The sequence below is a fragment of the Oenanthe melanoleuca genome, chromosome 1, assembly GCF_029582105.1.
Source record: "Oenanthe melanoleuca isolate GR-GAL-2019-014 chromosome 1, OMel1.0, whole genome shotgun sequence".
NCBI classification, from domain to species: domain Eukaryota; kingdom Metazoa; phylum Chordata; class Aves; order Passeriformes; family Muscicapidae; genus Oenanthe; species Oenanthe melanoleuca.
Window position 1 is genome coordinate 72,401,790 of NC_079333.1, and position 21,078 is coordinate 72,422,867.

The 21,078-nt window shown below is 36.0% G+C and overlaps 1 protein-coding gene across 3 annotated transcripts in view; it reads right to left on the reverse strand.

The window, feature by feature from the left end:
- Positions 1 to 21,078, reverse strand: part of UGGT2 (UDP-glucose glycoprotein glucosyltransferase 2) — a 74,758-nt gene that overhangs the window by 52,521 nt on the left and 1,159 nt on the right. For 2 of the 3 annotated variants that reach the window (XM_056496434.1, XM_056496448.1), the window contains exons 2-8: positions 20,078 to 20,160; positions 12,136 to 12,266; positions 10,919 to 11,031; positions 6,664 to 6,838; positions 4,628 to 4,727; positions 3,508 to 3,589; positions 1,501 to 1,601 (exon numbers count right to left, since the gene is read on the reverse strand). In XM_056496434.1, coding sequence (XP_056352409.1) covers positions 1,501 to 1,601; positions 3,508 to 3,589; positions 4,628 to 4,727; positions 6,664 to 6,838; positions 10,919 to 11,031; positions 12,136 to 12,266; positions 20,078 to 20,160 — 785 coding nt within the window. The remainder of the gene's footprint in view (positions 1 to 1,500; positions 1,602 to 3,507; positions 3,590 to 4,627; positions 4,728 to 6,663; positions 6,839 to 10,918; positions 11,032 to 12,135; positions 12,267 to 20,077; positions 20,161 to 21,078) is intronic. The other variant, XM_056496442.1, reaches the window with a different exon arrangement.

Sequence of the window (21,078 nt, forward strand, 5' to 3'; positions counted from 1 at the left end):
CTTCATTGATTGTTAATAATTTTCATTTTATGCTGAACAGCTAGGATCCAAATATTCAAACACCACTGGATGCCAACTGACATCTTTTTACCTCCTTGGTTATCTTTGGTCAGGGCTGTCACTCAGACACCTCCCCTTGCAGCACCCTAACAGAGCTGAGAGCACAGTGTAAGGCACCTTGAGGAAAAAATACTTACTAATTACTTACCTAAAATATAAAAGCTCTTGAAAGACAACTCTTGAATGGTGTTTAGGTTCATTTATAAATAGAAGTATGCCCTATAGCTGAAGTAGTTTTGCTTAAATTTAGTTAGATTTTTACTTTGAAGCTAATTAAAGGAAATCAGAGAGAAGCGGAGCCATTAATTCAGCCACTATAATTAGTCATTAAGAATGAACTAGAGAAAGCACCCTCTCATATCAGCAGTAAGGGTATCAAAATAACTGCACCAAAAAATTTGGGGGCTGAAGACTGAAGATCCTGAACCATAACCACTACAAGTCATGTGACATAAATTAACAGCATCCCAACACTTAACTACTTTCAACACTAAGAACTGGTTTCTTGGGGAGCAGCACCAGTTTCCTTTTTTATATATATAGTCATAACACCATAGAAAAGACCATCACTAAACAGAGACCTTGTACTATCTTTTGAAGGTAGACATTAAAGGGATTGAAGTTTCATGGCTGCTTCAGCTTTAATATCAACCAAGTGGCATTCAATCACACACAAAAATAGTCAAACCCACTACTTTCTTTTTCTATTTTTTTTCAAAAGTAGATTTCTCAGGAGAACTTTAAAGCAATATTTTTGAATTGTTTTTATTTTAGATTAATACTGCACTTTACCTTCATTGATAAAAGACTGCAAGTGAACTATAATTATCTCACACAGCTGATATGAGACTGGACATTGCTAGCAAGCTCTCTAACATCAGGGTCCCAAAAGAAACTAAACTCAGATAATTGCTCAGCCTCCTTCTGCACTAATATATAGACAAACTAATTTTGATCAGGTTGTCCTCTAAAGCTGAGGAATGTAAGAGGGAAAATTTACTTGTGTAAACTTAAATGTTGTGACATTTTATGAGAGATTTATATTTTAGAGCAATTTACAATTTCATTCAAGCTACAGAATCAGCACACAAGCTTTAACAATCAACATATTTGTTTTCCTTTTCTACAGGAAACCTTTTAAAAGCATGTTCTTCCACTTGACATTATATTCAAAAATGCATCTATGTGAACTCCAGTACATTGATAAAATTTATACACTAAAGAAAACAAGCTGTCCTAACATGTATTTCATCCCAACCCAGCAGTCATGTTAAAATTATATCTTCTGCCTGACCTCTAAAAATAATATCTGAAACAAATTTTAATACCTGAGATGACACATCAGGCAGAAAAAAACAGGCAATATATGTCCATACATTAAAATAACACAGGAATACCAAATAGAGTATTGTGTTAACTCAAAAAACATGCAACACATACCCTGCATCTCCCAAACCTTCAGTGGTTCCATGTTGTTAGTAGTTTCAATTAGATGTTTTTTAAATTCTATCAGATTGTTTTTCAGTTCAGGATGCATCCGTCTACAATAAAACATTTTATTGCAAAGAAGAATCAATTACATCCATCAATGTCTGCTTTTATCCACAGTACTGCTCACAGCTAATATTGTATTCTTAGGATAAGAACCAAGAGTGAACTTTAATTCCTTCTTGGAACAAAAATATGGATTTTGGGTGAGAAAAGGTGATTTCTGAGGGCTAAACTCCACTTAAAACAATCATAGAATCATTTATGTCAGAAAGGACCTTTAAAATCCTTAAGTCAAACCATTAGGTGAGCACTGTCAAATCTACCACTAAACCACGTCCTTAAGTGCCACATCTACCCATGCATGGCAACTCAACCACTTTAACAGCCTGCCTGTCCCAATGCTTGACAACTCTCTCCGGGAGGAAATTCTTATTAATACCAGGAGTTCACTTATTTTGTAGTGATTTGTCTCAAAACCTGCCACATAAATTTAAATGGAATAACTGAAGTCAAAGACTGACAGTATTAACACTGTTTATTTAGCTTACTATAGGATAATGCATATCTAACTGTACATCAACTGTACTAAATACTGAGTGTAACTGAATGCACTCTTTGTGGCATTATCTACAAGGGGTATAGGCAACACAACATTGAGAACATGTTTTATAAATTGACAGCACTGACAAAAATCAGTCTATTGAGCACACAAATCATCTGTCAGACCTAAAAAACATGGTATACAAAAAACATTTTATGTCTTCTGCTTACATTCATAACTATTTCACAGCCGAGAAAAGTAAAACTTTTGACATGGTTGTAACAGAGGGACAATTTACAGACTACGGAAACATCTAATTCACCTCCTGTGTGAAAAGGAGAAAAAACCAATGAATCTAGAAACAATGCCACACCCACAGAATTATCTGACAGCTTCACAAATCAGTCACAGTGGAGAATTAAGAGACTAACTATAGCTAAACCTAGCAAAATACAGGAAGAAAACCAGCTCAGATAAAGATATGGCATAAGCATTTGGTATCACCTGCTGTGCAGAATCTCAAACACGTAGTTGAAACAACAGGGAGGCCTCAAGATCTGAGTGCACATCTACCTCAATATGGCAGAGAACAAAAGGCAGGAAGGGAGGGGATGGGCTCCCAAGAATTTAGACAGAATTAGCAGCTCTGAACTCTGAGATTTACAGTTTAGTGACAATATCTACAAACAAGTTTACTTTTTGTTTTAAATAATGAGAGAATGACATCTAGAGAAGATCCACAGTCTCAAGGGGTTTTGCTGAAGAAAAAAAAATTATGATACACTACATGGTTCTGTTACAGTAAAAGGGAAGTACTTTGACTGAAACCACAAAACTAATTCACCAACTGAGGACTTGGAAGGAGTGCTCAGTAGGGTAACATTCAATTTCATCTAACAGATTGCGGCTTGGAGGTAAGAATTCCTGCTGGAAGAGAAGACAAATCCACAAACTCCAAAATGAGAGGGTATCTATAGTAAGTCCATCTTCCTAGAAATATCACTCCTTAACTCTATGAAATCCATTACTATCCTTCTTAAAAACACCTTATGGAGATACAGCCCATGGGTTTGGATTTCTTGTGCTACTCTTGCATTTTGAAAACCAATATTTTGATTCTAATTATCTAGCAAATGTGAAATCATAATGTTCTAAGCTTTTGTGACCTAGGCAGATATTTTTGATTTAAAAATTAAATTAGAACTGTATACATTCTAAGATAATTAGAAAACTAAAAGCAATACATTGAAATTAACAGAATAAACAGCCATTGCATCTTTATGTTCACAAGACATTAAAAAAAAATTTCTACCAAATGAAGTAATTTCGAACATAAATCTCAATTTTTCTATTAAAAACCCCAAGTGGTTGAGATTCCAGAAACAAACATAACCATTTAATTAATATCAACTCACTTTAATTTGCTAAAGAGAAATCCTTGGACATCACTTTCCTCTTCCTCTTCCTCATCTTCTTCTTCTTTTGTTTCATTTGCTCCTGAACACATAACACAGGCAGACAATACAAGCCAAGAAAGTTATTGTAGTATTATGTTTTATGAATTATAAAACAGTTAATAGAAACACACAATTATGAAGTTGTCATTCCCAGATATAGTTTTAATTAAATTTATACTCACATATTTTGGCATCTGAATTAATTACTCTACAGAACTTTGAAACATTAAAATTAATTTTTAATATAATTCATTCAGTGGTAACAACTTCTATATGAAATTAAATAGGTGTGGTTAAACAGCTAACTTCCCAAAACACCAACTTCTCAGTTTGATTAAGTGATAAGGTATAACTTACCAATCAACTACGACCAAATTTATACTTGAAAAGCCTGATGACTTTAAAGCACTTGAATCTGCAGCTGGCATTTGATGTAAGTCAGTTTCTTCCCCTTCAAAAAAACTAAACTATTTTTTGACAGGACTCAAAGGTCATTAAACCTTAGTCTTACCAAAGAGAGTTAACTTCCCTTTTATCTTTTGAATTTCTTGGTCACCATGCTGTAGTTACCACTTTCTGTAGCAAATGTCTCATTTCAATGCACCAGTCCAAATTCTATGATACATCTATGGTACACTCTATGGTACTTTTCTACACAAGATTGTGAAAGTATTTCCACAGAAATTCAGAAAAAAAAACCCCTCAGCCCTGAAAAAACTAATGTGTAGATACTGTAGCCATTAGTACATGTGAGATGCCAACAATCATAAAGTAACTGAAGACAAAGATAAACAATCTTAAAATTACAGAGAGGAAAAAGACAAGATTATGTTCTGAAGTGCTCCAGGAAACAGTAATTAGAGGTTAGAAAACTGACTGTATCCTAAGCACAGATCTTTACAAATGTTCTCATGTATTTTGATTTCTTAGTTCCTAATACCTGAGATTTCCTTCTGTAGAAAGAAATTAAGTATAGCCTTCAAAACATTAATGACTGGATATTGTACATACTGAAGATTTTAACACATGTCAATAGTATCTCCAACAAGATATCAAATCAATTAAAAAACCCACATACCTTTAGCCTCCATGTCATCTACTGCTTTATATTCTGTACTCTTTATTGCAAGTTCCACACCATATCCAGATAAATACATTTTCCTGGAATTTGGTTTCTGCTTGATGATATTTTAACAGAAGAAAAAAATGTAACTTAAAAAACGTAATTAAAGGAGATTAACAATATCTAATATTGTAACTTCAAAACATTATGACATTTAAGTCATAAATTAAATTCATCTTTCATTTCAAAGTGCAAGGCATATTGACAGTTGATTGAGAAGGCATGTAAAAGAAGGTGACAGTATCTTTTACCTCCTGCAAACCACAGAATGACTGGTCAAAATTGTAGTCTTCACACAATACTAGAAGAGAGACTAGAATAGGCAGAGCTCATAGCACCCTACACAATTATTGATGCCTCACAATTCACATTTCAAACTGATACTCATTTCTTTCTAATGTTGCCAGACTTCCAGGATGTTAAGAGGAAACTTTTGCATCAGACTTAGTCTTTAAAAAAGTTTTGCTAAAACGATTAATCATTTTCTGCAAGGAGTATTAACAAAATGTATTAAAGGATCACTGCTAAAAACAGGCTACTTACTAAAAACAAACAACAGCTACTTCTAACTTCGAAGTGGAAGTTTGACTTCAACAGTGTAATTACACAAACCATACTTATTTCTGAATACATATCCTAATTTGCCCCAATGTATGAAAAACCCCTTTTCAAAATGCAATTCGCACATGCACAGCAGCAATTTCTTGAAAGCCTTTGAGCACTAGCTTGCAATTTCTAAGAACTATTCTGTACTAAGAATCCTCCAGACTACAAGTGAAAACCTAGCAGGGCTGGGAGGCTTTTCTGTCTAACCTCATAGCAAAACTCAAGGCAGAGGGGGCAGAGAGCACTCTGTAAGAAGCCTCAGTGATACTGGTCAAAAAACAAAGAGACAGCAGAAAGACCGTACCTCTTCTGTTATCAATGCTCCCTCTTCTTAATGTAAAAAAGGAGGGAGAATCCATCCCAGTGTGTACCAAAGAACAAAAATGGAGGTTGTGAGGAAGGAGAAAAGGGAAGAGAGGTCTGAAGAGAGAAAAGGTGCAGGCAAGAAGACAAAACGCATTTGGGGAGACCATGATGCATAAGCCAGGCAGAGTAATGAGACATTTAATATGCAAGGAGGCATTTAATTGAAATAAAAGCATAAAAGAACAAAGTTCAATGAAAACTATACCACATACAACTTTAAATTCACGACTGGTTTCCTCAAATTCTCTATTTCATTACTGTGAGCAAACAACTCAAAGTCATCTGCAAACTGCCTATCTCATCTTCCTAAAATGCCTGGTCTACATAAATCACAGCAACCTATCACTCCATCAGATTATTCTCAGATTAGTCACACTATTTAAGAGCTGGACTTTGAATATAAATCACAAAAGCCTTCTAATAATCAAAACTGGAGACAATACAGTTGCATATACTGGTATTTTTCTTGTTTTATTACGGAGAGAAGAGTAGGTGAAGAAAAGAATTCAAAAACACTATATTTCAAATAGTGACACTATGGAACACAAACATTTTAAAATTGGTCAATGATGCTGGCCCTGATAGCCCATGTTGCTGCATCTCAATGAATGTGAGATTACATGGGGAATATGTAAAAACATAATTGGTAATTTTTCAATTTGATTCTCTATTCTACTTTCCATTTGTCTAATTCTAGTTACTAATATATTCAGTCTGCTGCACCATGATTCATTCACTCTGTACAAAACCCAGATATATAATCAAAACAGAGGTATTTCAAGGTCAGTGATGCAATCAGTGCATGCATGCAGGATTGGTAACATTACCATGCTTTCCTGGCTCCATAGTTTGTATTTGGTGAGTTACTTACCCGTAGAGTTTTAACATTAGAAAATGTATTGCACATAATTCAGGCAAATACAATAATAAATGTAGAAAATGTGTTTTGCCAAAAAGCAAGCAAAGCAAAGACAGAGTACTAACAATTTACTGAAACAATGTTGATTTGAATTACATACCTGAACATAATGCCGGAGAACATAAACAATTTCCTCCTTTCGCGCCTTCTCAGATAAAATCTTATGGAATTTGACAAAGTCTTTTGTACCCATTTCTGCATATAGAATAACTACTGGGCCATCCTCTTTGAGAGTTGGGAATTTATGGTCTCCCTTAAAAAGATATGGCCTAGGTCTGGTTTTAAAACAAATAATTGTGAAATTATAAAGTCAGAAAATTAATTAAAACAGTGGCATTTTTCTACTTCAAAATTAAAAAAACTAGTAAAGGTTTATATGCTAGAAGTATACAAAAGCCATGTTAAAATCATCAGAAAATAATCATGATTGCTCACAAACAAACCCAGAACAACAAATTCATAAATTAAAGTATAAGAAACTGAAAAATCAGCATCAACTATAAATAATTCAAATATATTTTATCAAATCACAACACAAAACATAAGAAAAGCATAGCATTTGGAGGTTTTATGCAACAGTAACAGCCTGAAGCTTTTAATTTGAATGATACATTACAGCTATCAGAGATGCACAGAGCAATCAGTGAGTAACAGAATAGCAGAGGGAGATTCTGTAGAGTTTGAGAAAGCTGGTAACAAACCTGGAAACTAACTGAGGTTATACTATTTTGACACCGTCAAGCTCTGCTAATTTAGCTAATTCTGCAAATTTTGACTGCCTACCTACCCTCTTAATTGAAAAGCATGACTAGAAAAGTTATGATGCAATGATTTATTAGATGGCTAAAAAAATCTTTTGAATAAAACCTAGGAAAGATGGAGAAATAACAGAGGATAAGATTCAGTAATACACTCAACGTACTAATTTTTGGTGAGCACACTTCTTCAAAGTTGCCTTTGCACTGATGGTCAAAAGACCAGTAAACTGTCTCCAAGCTTCCCCAAGACAAGTTAGAAAACTCTAATTCAACACACAGTACAGAACTGTGTGTGGTAGACACTCACTGAATAGCCATACTGGAAAGGTTTGAGCAGAACACCACAGTTTCTGGGATGCAGATCTTCAGAAAATCTTCAAAACCACAGAATAATTTACACTGCAAAGGTAACCTTTGGAGGTAATGTGCTGCAAACTCTCACTTCAAGCAGGAACAATTTGTATGAAGTTACTCAGGGTTTTAACTTCAATGTCCTATGTAAGTTTGGCAGGTATGCAATCAAGGACCTCATTTTTGAGGCAGAAATAAAAGGAGGGGCCTAGTTTAATAATTAACTTGGGTGCAGCTAGTCAGGGGTCACAGAAATATCAGGCAAGCTCTCCCACTGCTATCTCAGGACAAGGCATACCAAAAAGGTGAGATCCAGGAGTCTGAAACAACTCTTGAATGAGAAAGCTCTGTGGAAGAACTAATCCAGATTTGCCCCAATGAAAGCATACATGTGGGATGTGTGTGACTTGTGCAACTTCCTTCTCATAACCAGAGAGGCAAGAGCTGCCACTGTCATGGAGAGAGTGGAAAACCTCAACTAAGGGAGATTCTCTTTTCCTATCTATCTTTATCCACTCTACTTGAACCAACCAATTAAGGTGGTTACTGAGTGCTGCCATACCTTGAATAGTGACAGTCTCATATCACAATGAACATGCTTCATGAAAATATTAAGTGCTGCAATGAAATAAAACTGCATAGAGCTCCTCTAATGACCTTGGGTTGAAAATTAAAGCGTTCAGCCCTTGTAAATCCAAGATAAGCCTCTGTTCTCTGTTATTCTTCAACACTGAATAGTAGTGACAAGGAATTGATTCTCCTGCTCTTAGAACTGAAAGGCAATTAATTTCCTGCCATAAGAGATGCTCATAAGAAGGCTGCCTGAAAGACAAGGAAGAACAGTTGGGCAGATGAAAAGAAAAAGATAAAAAAAATTACACAGATGTGGAGCTCAGCACTTGCTAATCAGTTACTAGGGTAGTACAGGCAACTATATGCTTGTCTAGATATCCAGGATAGGATGCAGAAACATGATAGAAGACAGCAAACATGTACTGGCAAATGTAAGGCACTGATGGTTTTGAGCAAAATGTGACTCCAATGAATGCTTCTGCTCTTCACAGAGACAGCCCCAGAAATCTTAGTGTTGTGTTTTTGGACAGTTAGCAAGATAATCAATCCCAACCATTTAACCATGTGTTCTTTGACACATCCAGAGCCTTTGAGCTCTGAAGCCATTGCACCTCCTCACAAAATACACCTAGTTAGAGCCACACAGTCCATTGCAACATGGCTGAAAGTGCAAAAGACAATCACAGTCGCTGCTGCATAAAGGACTGAATGAAGCAAAAACCTTAACCTTGACATGTAGAGTATTTGGGCTCTCTGTAGTCCAAAGAGCCTGAGACTTCCTGAATATTGGGTTGAGATGATGAATCCACACAAAAAGAATGCTGCAGCCTCTTCTTTCTCTTCCAGTGAGATTTGAAATTATCAGTCCCTAAAATCAGGGCATTTCTAGCATCCTCATCCAAATATGGTGAACAACTGAAAACATAGCTTAAACTGACCTGGCTGAACTCTAAGAGTCATGACAGACAGAAGACATAGCATGGAACACAAAGGAAAATACTTTGAAATAAAAAAAAAAAAAAAAGTCAATCAATCAAAAAGATCTCTCACAAAAAAGAATGACTGGTTTAGAACAACCAGCTGTGACACAGCACACTGTCCCTTATATCATTTGTTCACCTGGTAGAAAAAAAAGACCAGGACCACAGCCCTATCATTATTACCTAGCCTAAATATCAGCAGCATAGGTGAAGCATCTGCTACCCAGAGTACAAATGGAACTAACAGTGGGAATGATTACCTGAACATGTGAATGTGAGCATGTTTTTCTCAGAGCCCAGCTCCAGGTACTCTAAATATTTAAGTCACACAACTACTATTGAGTGGTGAAAAGGAGGAAAAAATTTATCAAGATTTTTGTCCCTCCAACTCTGAATGGTGTAATGTGACTAACTGCAAAGCTACTGAAAATAGAAGACAAATGAAATAAAAGAAACTTTAGTTTTGTTGCAAGTTCTTAATGATTTCTAAAAGTCTAACTCTCTCAATTCTGAATACTTCAAGATTCTATTGTTTAGTATTGTGATTTTCCAGAATTCTGTACATTTGGGAATAATATCTCCAGAGAGGACAATGGGCTGAATCCAGTTAATTACTTTAAAATGCAATTGTAATAAAATGCTATGGTCTCATGATGCCTTAATATATGGCCACAAGAATTCAACATTTTAAATTGTCTGTAGCATATTTTGGCTTTTATTTAGGAAAAAAGGCATTTTTTAGAAGAATATAATTGGTAAAAATGAGACATTGTAAACTAGACAGTGAGCAGTTTTTACAGAAACCTTGGCTATTGAATAAGCAAAAGACAATGATTTAATAGGTTGTAATTGTATCAATGGACTTAGAATACACCACGAATCGTGCATGTAGATTCAGAAGCAACCAACTCCAAAGAGACAAAATTATAGGTTTTCAGGGTTTCCCCCACAATTTATATTTGTCAGAAAGCAAAATCCAAGAAATATACCCTCCTAAATCATATTTCAGCTCTGCATATCTCCATGAAGTGGCTGAGGGTATGGATACAAATGTATATTATGAAGACCATTGCAGGGGGGAAAAAAACCAAGAAAGAAAAGAATACTACATGCAGGCCTTGAAAAAACAAACAAACAAAAAAGAAAACACTTTTTCTTTTTTTTTTTTTTTTAATTAGAGAGTAGATACTATGCTTTTATTACTTTGTTACTTTGTTACTTCTATTTTGATAAGTTCTACACATTTTACTCCAGAGCTCCAATTCTGGACTGATTCTAGTTACCAGAAGACAAAATCTGCAGAAAGGGTAGACAGGTGCTAAGTCTAGCACAAGGTGAGGAAAGGTTATGCCAGGTGAGGTAGACTCCTACTCCTATGCCAAGCCCCTGCAACCCAGAAACCCTCAAGTGTAATAACACTGACTACAGAGAAAGGTCAGTCAGCAAAGAATTGTGTCAGACATACAAAATTGTAAGTTTGTATAGAAAGTACACTGTAACTTAAACTTTTCTATTCCTTAAAAAAAAAAAAAAAAAAAAAAAAAAAAAGGAAAAGATACAAAATTGTCCATGTGATTAGAGAACCAAAGGTCTATGACTTTAAAACCTACTTTGATTCATAACTGATGAACTCTCATAGTATTAAGCTCTTTAGTAGTCTATTTTTCCTCTTAAACCAGATAATTATATTTACCTCTTAGTAGCCTTCTTCAGCAGCTTTTTTATTTCATTAGTCTTACAGGTATGCTTCTCATGGATAACCACAAATGCATTGCAGCCTTCTGGTGGAGGTTCATCAGCTGCAATCTAATATTTCAACAATTATACTCAACCAGAATGCTTTGATTGCACTTAAGCTCACATCCCTTTGATTAAAATAACTCAACAGCTGCCATTATGCTGTGTTTCTAATTAAGCCCATTCAAAACTGGGTACATGTGGGGGGAAAAGAAAAAAAGAAAATAAAAGATTAAGACCCTGTAACCTTTGTGAGACTTTGTTTATTAAATGCAGTCATACTCCAGAAAATGAAAAGTACGTTTATGTTCTGTAAAGACAGGACTGAGAAATCTCCTTCACAAGCTGAAATCACAACCTGTACTCTGAGATATTTTTAACTTTGGCTGCTATCAGCAATCATGTTAACATCTGAAGATTAGACTTCTAAACCAATAAATCCCAAACAAATAGCATCATGTTTGATTCTTTCCCATCCCCTGCCTTTTTAAAAAACTCTACTCAGCTATTCCAATAAGAAGGAGGAATCATGTGACTGCATGTCAGTGAGTCTGGAATCACCAGCTGAAAGGTAAACACAAAAAGACATGAGTCTGAGATTATGATACTCCTCCAGAGAATACCTGCAAAATCCATAATTTTATTACACTTATTACCTTTCAAAAACATGGATTTTGCACTTTATCATAAAGGTGGCATTGCTAAAAGGAGGAGAAGCAATTTTAGGTTTAGAGGCACAGTGAATTATGCCCTCTCACTTTTTCATTAATAAAGCAGGTTTTTCTAATTTTTCAACTTTTCAAATACCAAAACAATAAGAAAGATGAGAAATCCAGTAAATAACAACATAAATTACTTGAAGCTACAAGAAATATCCTACTCTGGGAATGTCTGAATTGCCACAGGATCATTTGAAGCAATGCAAAAAATCCCCACCACCTGTTTTAAAAAGTGAACAATTACCAAAAAAATCTACCCTGAAAGGAATGCTATCTATTCAACTGAACATGAATATTTGTTCCTGTCAATATAACCAGCTTATAAAACATCACCTTTATCATGTTTGATTCCAAATAATACTGGCATATATTTTACTGAACTGTAATAACAAACACTGTTTAGCCAAAATACCTCATTCAACCATGTATCAAATATATCAAGCAATACTGTCACCTGCTGAAACATCTGAACAGTCGGAGAATAAGCCCGTATGGAAAGTGCAAACTTCAATAGATTGATTTGCAAATTGGATAAAAATTGTCCTGCTTTCTTCAAGATTAAATTGTAATAGGAGTACTCTGAATCTGTTGAAGAGAGGGGAAAAAAAATCAAAGAAAAGACAAACTTTTAGTATTTAGCCCTAAATGATGTGGCATATCCACCAACACTGCATAATAAGCAAGCATTTAAGCCAGTGCTGCTTGTAATTTAAAAGTCTTCAGTGTTGTCCACTAATAACTGTTTCCTTGCTTATGAATCCAGAGGCCTAATATCACAAAAAAAAAACAAAAAAAAACAAAAAAAAAAAAAAAAACAAAAAAACAAAAAAACAAAACAACAAAGGAGAGCTCAATAGCACTAGTTAATATCAAAATCATTTTCAGCAATATAAAAACCCACTCAACAATAATGTCTCTTGAAAAACCTATATGGAGACTCCTGAATAGAGCATTATTTTACAAATAATTTCCTCACATTTAGTTTTGAAACACTCCAACCATGCAACTTACATAAATAAACATCTTCTAAAGGTGCCATTCTTTGGGCTAATCTCATATATTCTATTTCTTCCTTAAAATATATGGTAAACAAGAGTATGAGAATGGATACAACATGTGAAATAGCTTCTCCCTCCCTGCATATCTTGTATTTTCAAGGTCAAAATTAGGACTCTGAGTAAAAAAGTAGGTGGATGGTGTCTGGAAATGACAGAAGTGATAATACAGAACATTGGTTGGAAATAATTAACATTCAATTGTCATTCTAGAGGCATACTCAATTTTCATAACTAAGCAGCTTCTATCCTCTCATTTTTTTCTTTACAACCCTGTCATGGTTGTGAAAAAAAATCTTCTTTTGCTCTTAAAGCCTCTAGTATCTCCGTTCTGCCTTCTCCTCCTCAAAACTCATTATTTAGAAAGGCTGAGTTTGCTGCAAGTCACTAGAAAAAAACCCTAACATTAGTCAAGTGTATAATATTCATTTCAAGAAAGCTCCTTCCCATGAATTCTATATGATGTTCTGGTTCCAGCAGGGGTAGAGTTAATTTTCTTTCTAGTAGCTGGTACAGTGCTGTGTTTTGTATTCAATGTGATAACACCCTGAAGCTTTAAGCTGTGGCTAGGTAGTGCTTACCCTGAGTCAAGGACTTTTCAGTTTCCCCTGTTCTGCCAGCACGGAGGTGCAGAAGCTGGGAGGGAGCACGGCCAAGAGAAACTGACCTGAACTGTCCAAAGAGCCACTCCATACCATGGAATGCCACACTCAGTATATAAACTAGGAGAGTTGGCTGGAAGTTGTCCATCTCTGTTTGGGGACAGGCTGGCCATCAGCCAGTGAATCATGAGCAATTGTATTGTGCAACACTTGAAAGAAGTTTTATTCCTATCTTTTTCCTGTTGTTATTATTATTATATTTCAATTTATTTCAATGATTAAATGACTTTTATCTCAACCCACAGGTTTTACCTTTTTTCTCATCCTACTGGAGAGGACAGAGAGTGGACATGTGCAACTTAGTTGCCAGCAGGAGTTAATCCTGACATGTAATTGTTGATGTTTGACGTAATTGTCTTACATTAAATTCAATGGATGAAAAACCTATCTATGATCTCTACACCTACACATAGTGCTGGAAGAACCCAAATGGCAACAAAGCTGGTGAAGGCTCTCAAGCACAAGTCCTATGAGGATCAGATGAGAGAGCTGGGGATGTTTAGCCTGGAGACGAGGAGGCTCAAAGGAGACCTTATCACTCTCTATAACCACCACCTGAAAAGAGGCTGTAGCCAGGTCAGGGTCAGCCTCTTCTCCCTGCCAAGTATCCACAGAACAAGGGGAAATGGCCTCCAGCTGTGCCAGAGGAGGTTCAGGTAAGACATCAAGAAGAATTCTTTCACTGACAGGGTGGTTGAGCACTAGAATGGGCTGCCCAGGGAGGTGGTGCAGTCACCATCCCTGGAGGTATTCCAGAAGTGACTGGACCCGGCAGTTAGTGCTATGGTTTAATTGAGAGTGGCAATCAGTCAAAGATTGGACTCAGCCTTGGAGGTCTTGTGCAATCTTAACCATTCTATAATTCTGAATGAGACAAATCTAGCTTAACACATTCAAAACAGTGAATATAAAAATTTGGAAGCAACAAATCCTTCCAGATTGAAACTTTTTTCCAATAACTGTATTTTCAAATTTTCTTTAAATTATCTCCACAAAAATAAAATAAAAACTGAAATATCTGCCTTTCCACTTAGCCCCAAATAACATCCTATTGAAGACAATGAAGAGCCATTAAATACAGAATCCCAAAGCTACTGCCTCAATAAAATATTTTTACCACAAGTCTTTAATTTTTTTGTCTTATAAATCTCATCTGCGCTTTCGCTGCTGTGCTTAAAACAGCTGATAGTTTTTTTTCCTGGAGGATGATTATGACAATTATGATTTTAATAAGTAAAAAAACAAAACAAAACAAACAAACAAACAAAAACCCAAACAAAAATAACCCCAAAAAAACCCAAAGGAAGAAAGGAACACACAAGGATCCTCAAGTTCAACACTACACTGAATTTAAGTGGACTCTTAAGGCCTGTACATGGATTGAATCTGTGACCTTGGTGTTATTAGCACCATGCCTAACCAGCTGAGGTAATTTCAGTTAATCAGAACTATGCTTTGAGCATTGCAAATTTTTTTCACATAGCATTGAATCACTGAAATTTGGTACTACCTGCTCTCCAAGTTCACTTGAACATTGCCAAAATAGTAGAATTCATACTAAGCTTCTCAGGATGTTACAAGAACCAGATTTTTCTGGTTATAAAATCCTGCATGACAGCATATTACCACAAAATCATTAACAAAGTCAATTTAAAAGCAAATAAGAATTCACATTAACTGACATCCAAATGCACATATGTGAGCTTCACATCTGCATACTTTCATCCTGGTCATGAGAAATATAGCCTAGTGGCCAACAAACCTGAAAAGCTCACTCTGAAGATGCCTTAATTTGTCTGCTGAAAAACTCTCCCAACTCCAGTAGCCAAAGTGATTAGATTGGCTACAGCAATAACTGAACAGCCACCTAAGCAGACTCATGTTGAAATGTTGACATTTACTATCCTCAATTTACAGAAGTATCTTTTATCACAGGTAAGCCAAAAATAATTAAAATAGACAAAAACCAAGGCAGTCACAAAAGAAAGTATTACAGCACAGTTCCTCAGACCTCATGCATCCACAGCAGAAAATTAATCTGAATATATGCTGCCAACCCACAAGAGAATTCAAAGTACTGAGGCACAGGAGGTAGGGAAAGTAAACATAAGGAACATAATTAATCAGAAGAACACAGTGTGCTGGAATAATTACTTGGTAGGATGGATGTATGAGGATTGTTCCAACTACATAGATATGAATGTCTGGATCCACAGATCAGCTAGGGAGTTAGAGATCTCAGGTAACAACAGTTCAGGCAATCATTGGCTAGTCAAATCTCTGTGTCATTCAAGCAAGATACCAGTAAAGAGGGAACACTTTATTTTATTGCATTATTGGTATAGAAATCAGTTTGTGAAACTGTATACATAAAAAACACTTGTCTAATTTAGTTGTGAATAATGTGTAGTCTTCTAGATTGCAAAAAATAATTTGCATGATTGTTGTTTATATGAAATATACTGTTACATTTTTTTCAGAGAAAATTGCTTCCATAGAGAAAATGTGCTTGTGCTTTGGTTTTGTTTTGGTTTTTAATATATATTTATGAGGCTGCTGAAAATTCAATATATAAAATGAAGCACTTGGGAAGACAGTAAACACTCAAGTGATAATTAGTCGGCAGGGAACTGGCTACTTACTTTCCCTCGGTGATCATAAATTAACCTTTAGGGATATAAAAGCACCAGAAAGTTTAAAATGCCATCTTCAGTGTTTTGTAAGTGCTGCTTTTAATATGAAATTTTTGCTGCTTTTGTTTCTTTATAACACACCTGCAGCTCAAAATGGCATCATCTGCCCTTCCAAGTATTTCACAAGCCTGGCAGAAAATATGTTGCACATTAAATAGATATAAACAATGTTGTCCATGTTCCCTGAAGACATGAATTCAATACAGTGTATCCAATCACTACCCTCATCATGTTTCCCATATGGTATAATCAAGATGCTGCCCAAGTCTATTTGAGGTCATATTAAAAAAGAAAAAAGTTAAAACCACCAAATACATCACTAATGTTCAACCAAATTCCACGTAGATAATTCCTACCAAATCCATTAAGCTGCTACAAATATCACAGCTAAACAGACCATTAATAAACCTAATTCAGTAATGCTAAATATTTTAAATTAGCAAATTAACAAGAGATGCTGATTATTCTAAATTTAAAAATAGTCCTGAGAACTGATTAAAAAAACCAGATTGAAAATCATCCAAGAGAGGATTTAGAAGACAAAAAGCAAGCTACACTACTTGATTTTTAAAGTTGCATTCTAGCTTTAACTCCTTATGACTCTTCTGAAACATTCAACTGTATATTGGGATACAAGTCTATAATCTAATTCCTTTTAAATCTAGATTTTCAGATTCAAATCTAGGAATTCTTTATCTTTTATGAAAATGTTTCTATTTAAACAATCACAGCTTTTATTTCCTGCTTACTCATCCTGTCTGCTCTTGGCATCACCCAGAGAACAACTGAAAAGTCAATTGCCTCAACCAATCCTTTTTTCATCCAGATCCTTTAATTTACTGAAGTAGTTGTTGCTACATCAGTCTCAACACATCATGAGCATCCCTCTACAGCAATGTATCTTGACATGCAGCAACTAACACTGAACACATTCCACACCATATAGAGGACCAGCTTCTCCTCAGAGATAAACTATTACACACGTCACTGCAAACTGTGCCACTGCAGTCTTGCAGTACCAGATTCTTCACTCAAGCTAACAAGTTTATTACAATAAACACCTAATGCAGACTTCCTGTTTATGAAGAGCATCCACTTCCTTGGATTAAGACTACCCCAACTACGACTCCACTTTTAAGAAAGCCACTTCGTGCCAAAACTTCAAAATTTCCTGCATTATTGTCATAGGTGTGTGCTGGCCATACAGATCAATGCACACATCAACTGCTCATTATGCTTAATTAAAGTAGCATTTTAGTACAGTCTCAAGGTTGCCAACTGCCAGCATCTAACAGTTCATTGGCATGATAGGTCATGGAGATCATCCGACTGTAATTTATTTATTCTCCGTCACAGAATTTATTCTCAATCACAGAGTTTATCCAGGTGAAGTAGGTATTTAACTAACAGTTAATTTCAACAGACATCTGTGTCACTAATAATAAATGTCATTAAAGCTTCAAACTCCTTAGAAAGTGCATCCAAGCAAGCAAGAGATGGCTGATTAAAAAAAACAAAACCCTGACACATCTTTTAATACAGCAGTCTTATCTCAAGGCAATGCCAACTGCATGTAAACCACTCATAGAAAAAAAACCAGAGTAAGTTAAAAGTAACTTCTGGATGTCACCTCATCCAAACAATTACTCAGAGATAGAATTTCAAGGCCTGACTAGGCTGCTCAAGGTCTCATGCATTAGAACTTCGAATTTTCTCAATTAATAGAGATTCCAGAGCCCCCTGGAGCAGTTTCAGTGTTAACTCTACCCCATGGAAGAAGCATCTTCTCTGGTATCTAACCACAACTTCCATGTTTCAACTTCTGCCCTTTGCTTTTTTCATACTGCTGTGTACCTTCAGGAATAGCCTGGTTCCACTTCCTTTGCACGTTTCTCTATTAATGCTGAAGAAGCTGAAGATACAAGGTCTCTCCTTATTCTTTCCTTTCTCAGATTCACTCATAGCTCTCTCAGCCTTTCCTCAGAAGTCTGCTCCAGTTCCCTAAGCATTGAAGATCCTCTCCTAGATTTTCTTCAATGATGGACTCTTGTCCCTCTTTTCACAGGAGCCTCAACATGGCCCCAGTACTCCAGATTCAGTCTTACAAGTGGAAAAAACACTGTATCCCTCATACAGTTGAATAAACACTTTCTTTGACCTGTTGGCTATCCTCTTGCTGCTGCAATCTTGAGTTGGCCTTCTCAGTGTTGCAAGGATCCCTGTTCTCTCAAGAAACCACTTCCTAGTCGGTCAGCACCAAGATTACGCTGCTGCTGAGATTATTCCAGCCCACATGCAGGGAGTATGTAAAGTGCCTTTGCTGAACTTCCCAATGTTTCTGTTGGCCTTCTCTCTCCAGCCTGCCAAGGTCCCTCTAATTACAGTCCTACCTTCCAGCTTCTCCTCTCAGTTTTGTGTCATTCCCAGCCTTGTGGAGCAAGTAACACATGCCACTGTCCTGTGTGCTGACAAAGACCTTAAACAGCAATGGACAACAGCATCTGCCTCAATAAACACTACTAGCAGCTAAGCACAGGTCAAATTCTGCACCTACTTCCATTTTCCATGTGCACACACCTCATACAGAATGGCTTCTAGCAGCACTCAATACCTGGGCACTCTCTTCTCAGTGACCATCTCTGGTTTTGTACATACTTCTGACCTTGAGATCACCATCTCACAGAAATTTTGGGTGTTTTTTTATAATTTTCCTAGTTCTTACTCAACAATTAAAATCAGAGTATTTGTACATTTTCTGCTTGTACTTCTTCCATTCTTAAGAAATTGTAAGGAAAACACAGAGAGCTAGTAAAGACTAAAATCACACTTTATCTGACATAAAGCACATTATGGAATCAAAAGCAGCAAAATTATGTTTACCATGTATGTCCCTGTTCCCTTCTTACTAATCTTTCAAGTCTACTGGCTGCTTGGAGTGCTGCTGAGCACTCAAATAACATTATCACGTACACATCACAATCTTTTTTAAGTTGTATTCAGTCACAACTGTTGAAACATGTTGTTTCTCAAGTCTTCTCTCCCATATACAGCATCTTTAATGTACCTGCACTTCTCACTGCCCCTTTTCTGCATGACCTTTATACAATTTTTTATCTTTTGACTATTAATTTAACATTCAATTTCCCTTAAGTCTCTTCCAGTGGTAGTGTTAGGCTCTTGCACTCATGCTTAAAGAGTTGTGCTATTCTGTAAGTAAGAGCAAAATGAAGCAGCCTTACTCTGTTTTGAAGCCTTTTTCACCTTGTTCATCTGTTGACCAACCAAGCAGGTCTAACATTGCCCAACCTGGTATAAAGCCCTGTAGGTCTCCCAGTTTTCCATTACCATGGACATTTCTAGTAAGCTGCTCTCCAAGGTTTCTTCTGGGGTGGCTTTTTATGTTTCTTTTGCTGAATTTTATGCTTTGGTCTTCTCTCCAAATTTCTAACAACTTAATATTCTTCTGTCTAATTATGCATGGCTTTTTTTAGTCCTATTTTGTCAGTGATAAACCTTTATCCTAAAACATCAGTACTGAGGCTAGAAAACAGTCTCCATGCCATGTACAAGTATTAAACCTTTTCTGGTAATTCTTTAAATTTTTCCTTTAACATTTCTTAGCATTCTCATTTTAGTTATTTGTGTGATTTTACGCCCTGCAAGCATCCATCTTACAGAAAACATGAAGTCTCAGTATCCTATAAGCTCTTGGCAAATCATGTAAGCAGGTAGGCTTAACCTTTACACTTCTGTTCCATATTATAAGAGCAGTTCAGTCCATCTTGTCTTCCTTTTGTTTTTTTAAACTCTTCTGCAAGTATTGCTCTTAGGGGAAAATATGCTAAAACTTTCTGAAAGAAACCTACCTAGTAAGCAATAATGGAAGAGTCAGGCTTGACCTGCCTGGAACTAATTAATATGTTGTGTCTCAAAGTGAAATACAGCACAAGATAATATATTAAAAACCAGCATGCTGTTTAACTCACCTCCTTGCTTATAAACTGTTAGCTCCCGCACAGTTTCCAAGAACTGCCAAAACTTCTCATTACCATCTTCTGCAATAAACTCACTGTTTAAAAATAAAAATTAATTGTCTATGGGTTGATTGTGTCCAAAGATGTACCACAGTAAAAACCTTCAGTTGTTTAAAATAATAAATACCCATCAGCAACCAAATGTTATATATTCAATGACTAACAACCATCTCCATAGCATAAACACTGAATAGAGCTGTATTTTGGTCAAAAGATATTTTGACCAAAGTACTATCATCCAAACTCAATAATCAGAGCTGTAAAGTATGCAGACTGTTCTCTTGTTATGGAAAACCCCCAAAATGTTCACTTTATTTTTCCACAGACAGTCCAATATACACTTATAAATGAAATCAATTCAGTATACAAATTTTATTTACTAGTAGCTAACTATACAATAACACACTCTCTATCAGGTTATAGTTTTTCATTAAATTACAGGCTTTCATCAAGGACATCTACTTTGTTGTTCATGGAGGGAGATCACCAATCTCTGACACGCTTTTAAACATGGGTTAATCCGTACAAAGCATAAAAGGTAAGGTTTATTTTATATCAAATACCACCCTTCCACTTTTCTGGTTTTTTTCCAAAACTGGAAGAGGCAAAATTTAGAAATTCTGAAGAAATTCTTTACTGTAAAGGTGGTGAGGCATTGTAACAGGTTTCTCAGAGGAGCTGAGGATGTCCCATCCCCGGCAGTGTTCAAGGCCAGGCTAGATGGGGCTCAGAGGTCTAGAGGAAAATGTCCCTGTCCATGGCAGAGGGGTTGGAACTACTCAGTATTTAAGGTTCCTTCCAAGCCAAACCATTCTGTGATTCTATGATTTACAGGTAACATTTCTAAGGTTTGTGGTTTTCCTTAAGGGAACATCAGCTGCTTTTGTTCCCCCTTCTTATATCTACCAAAAAGTTCCACTTGCTAGTATGACTATATTGTTTTCTAATCTTTA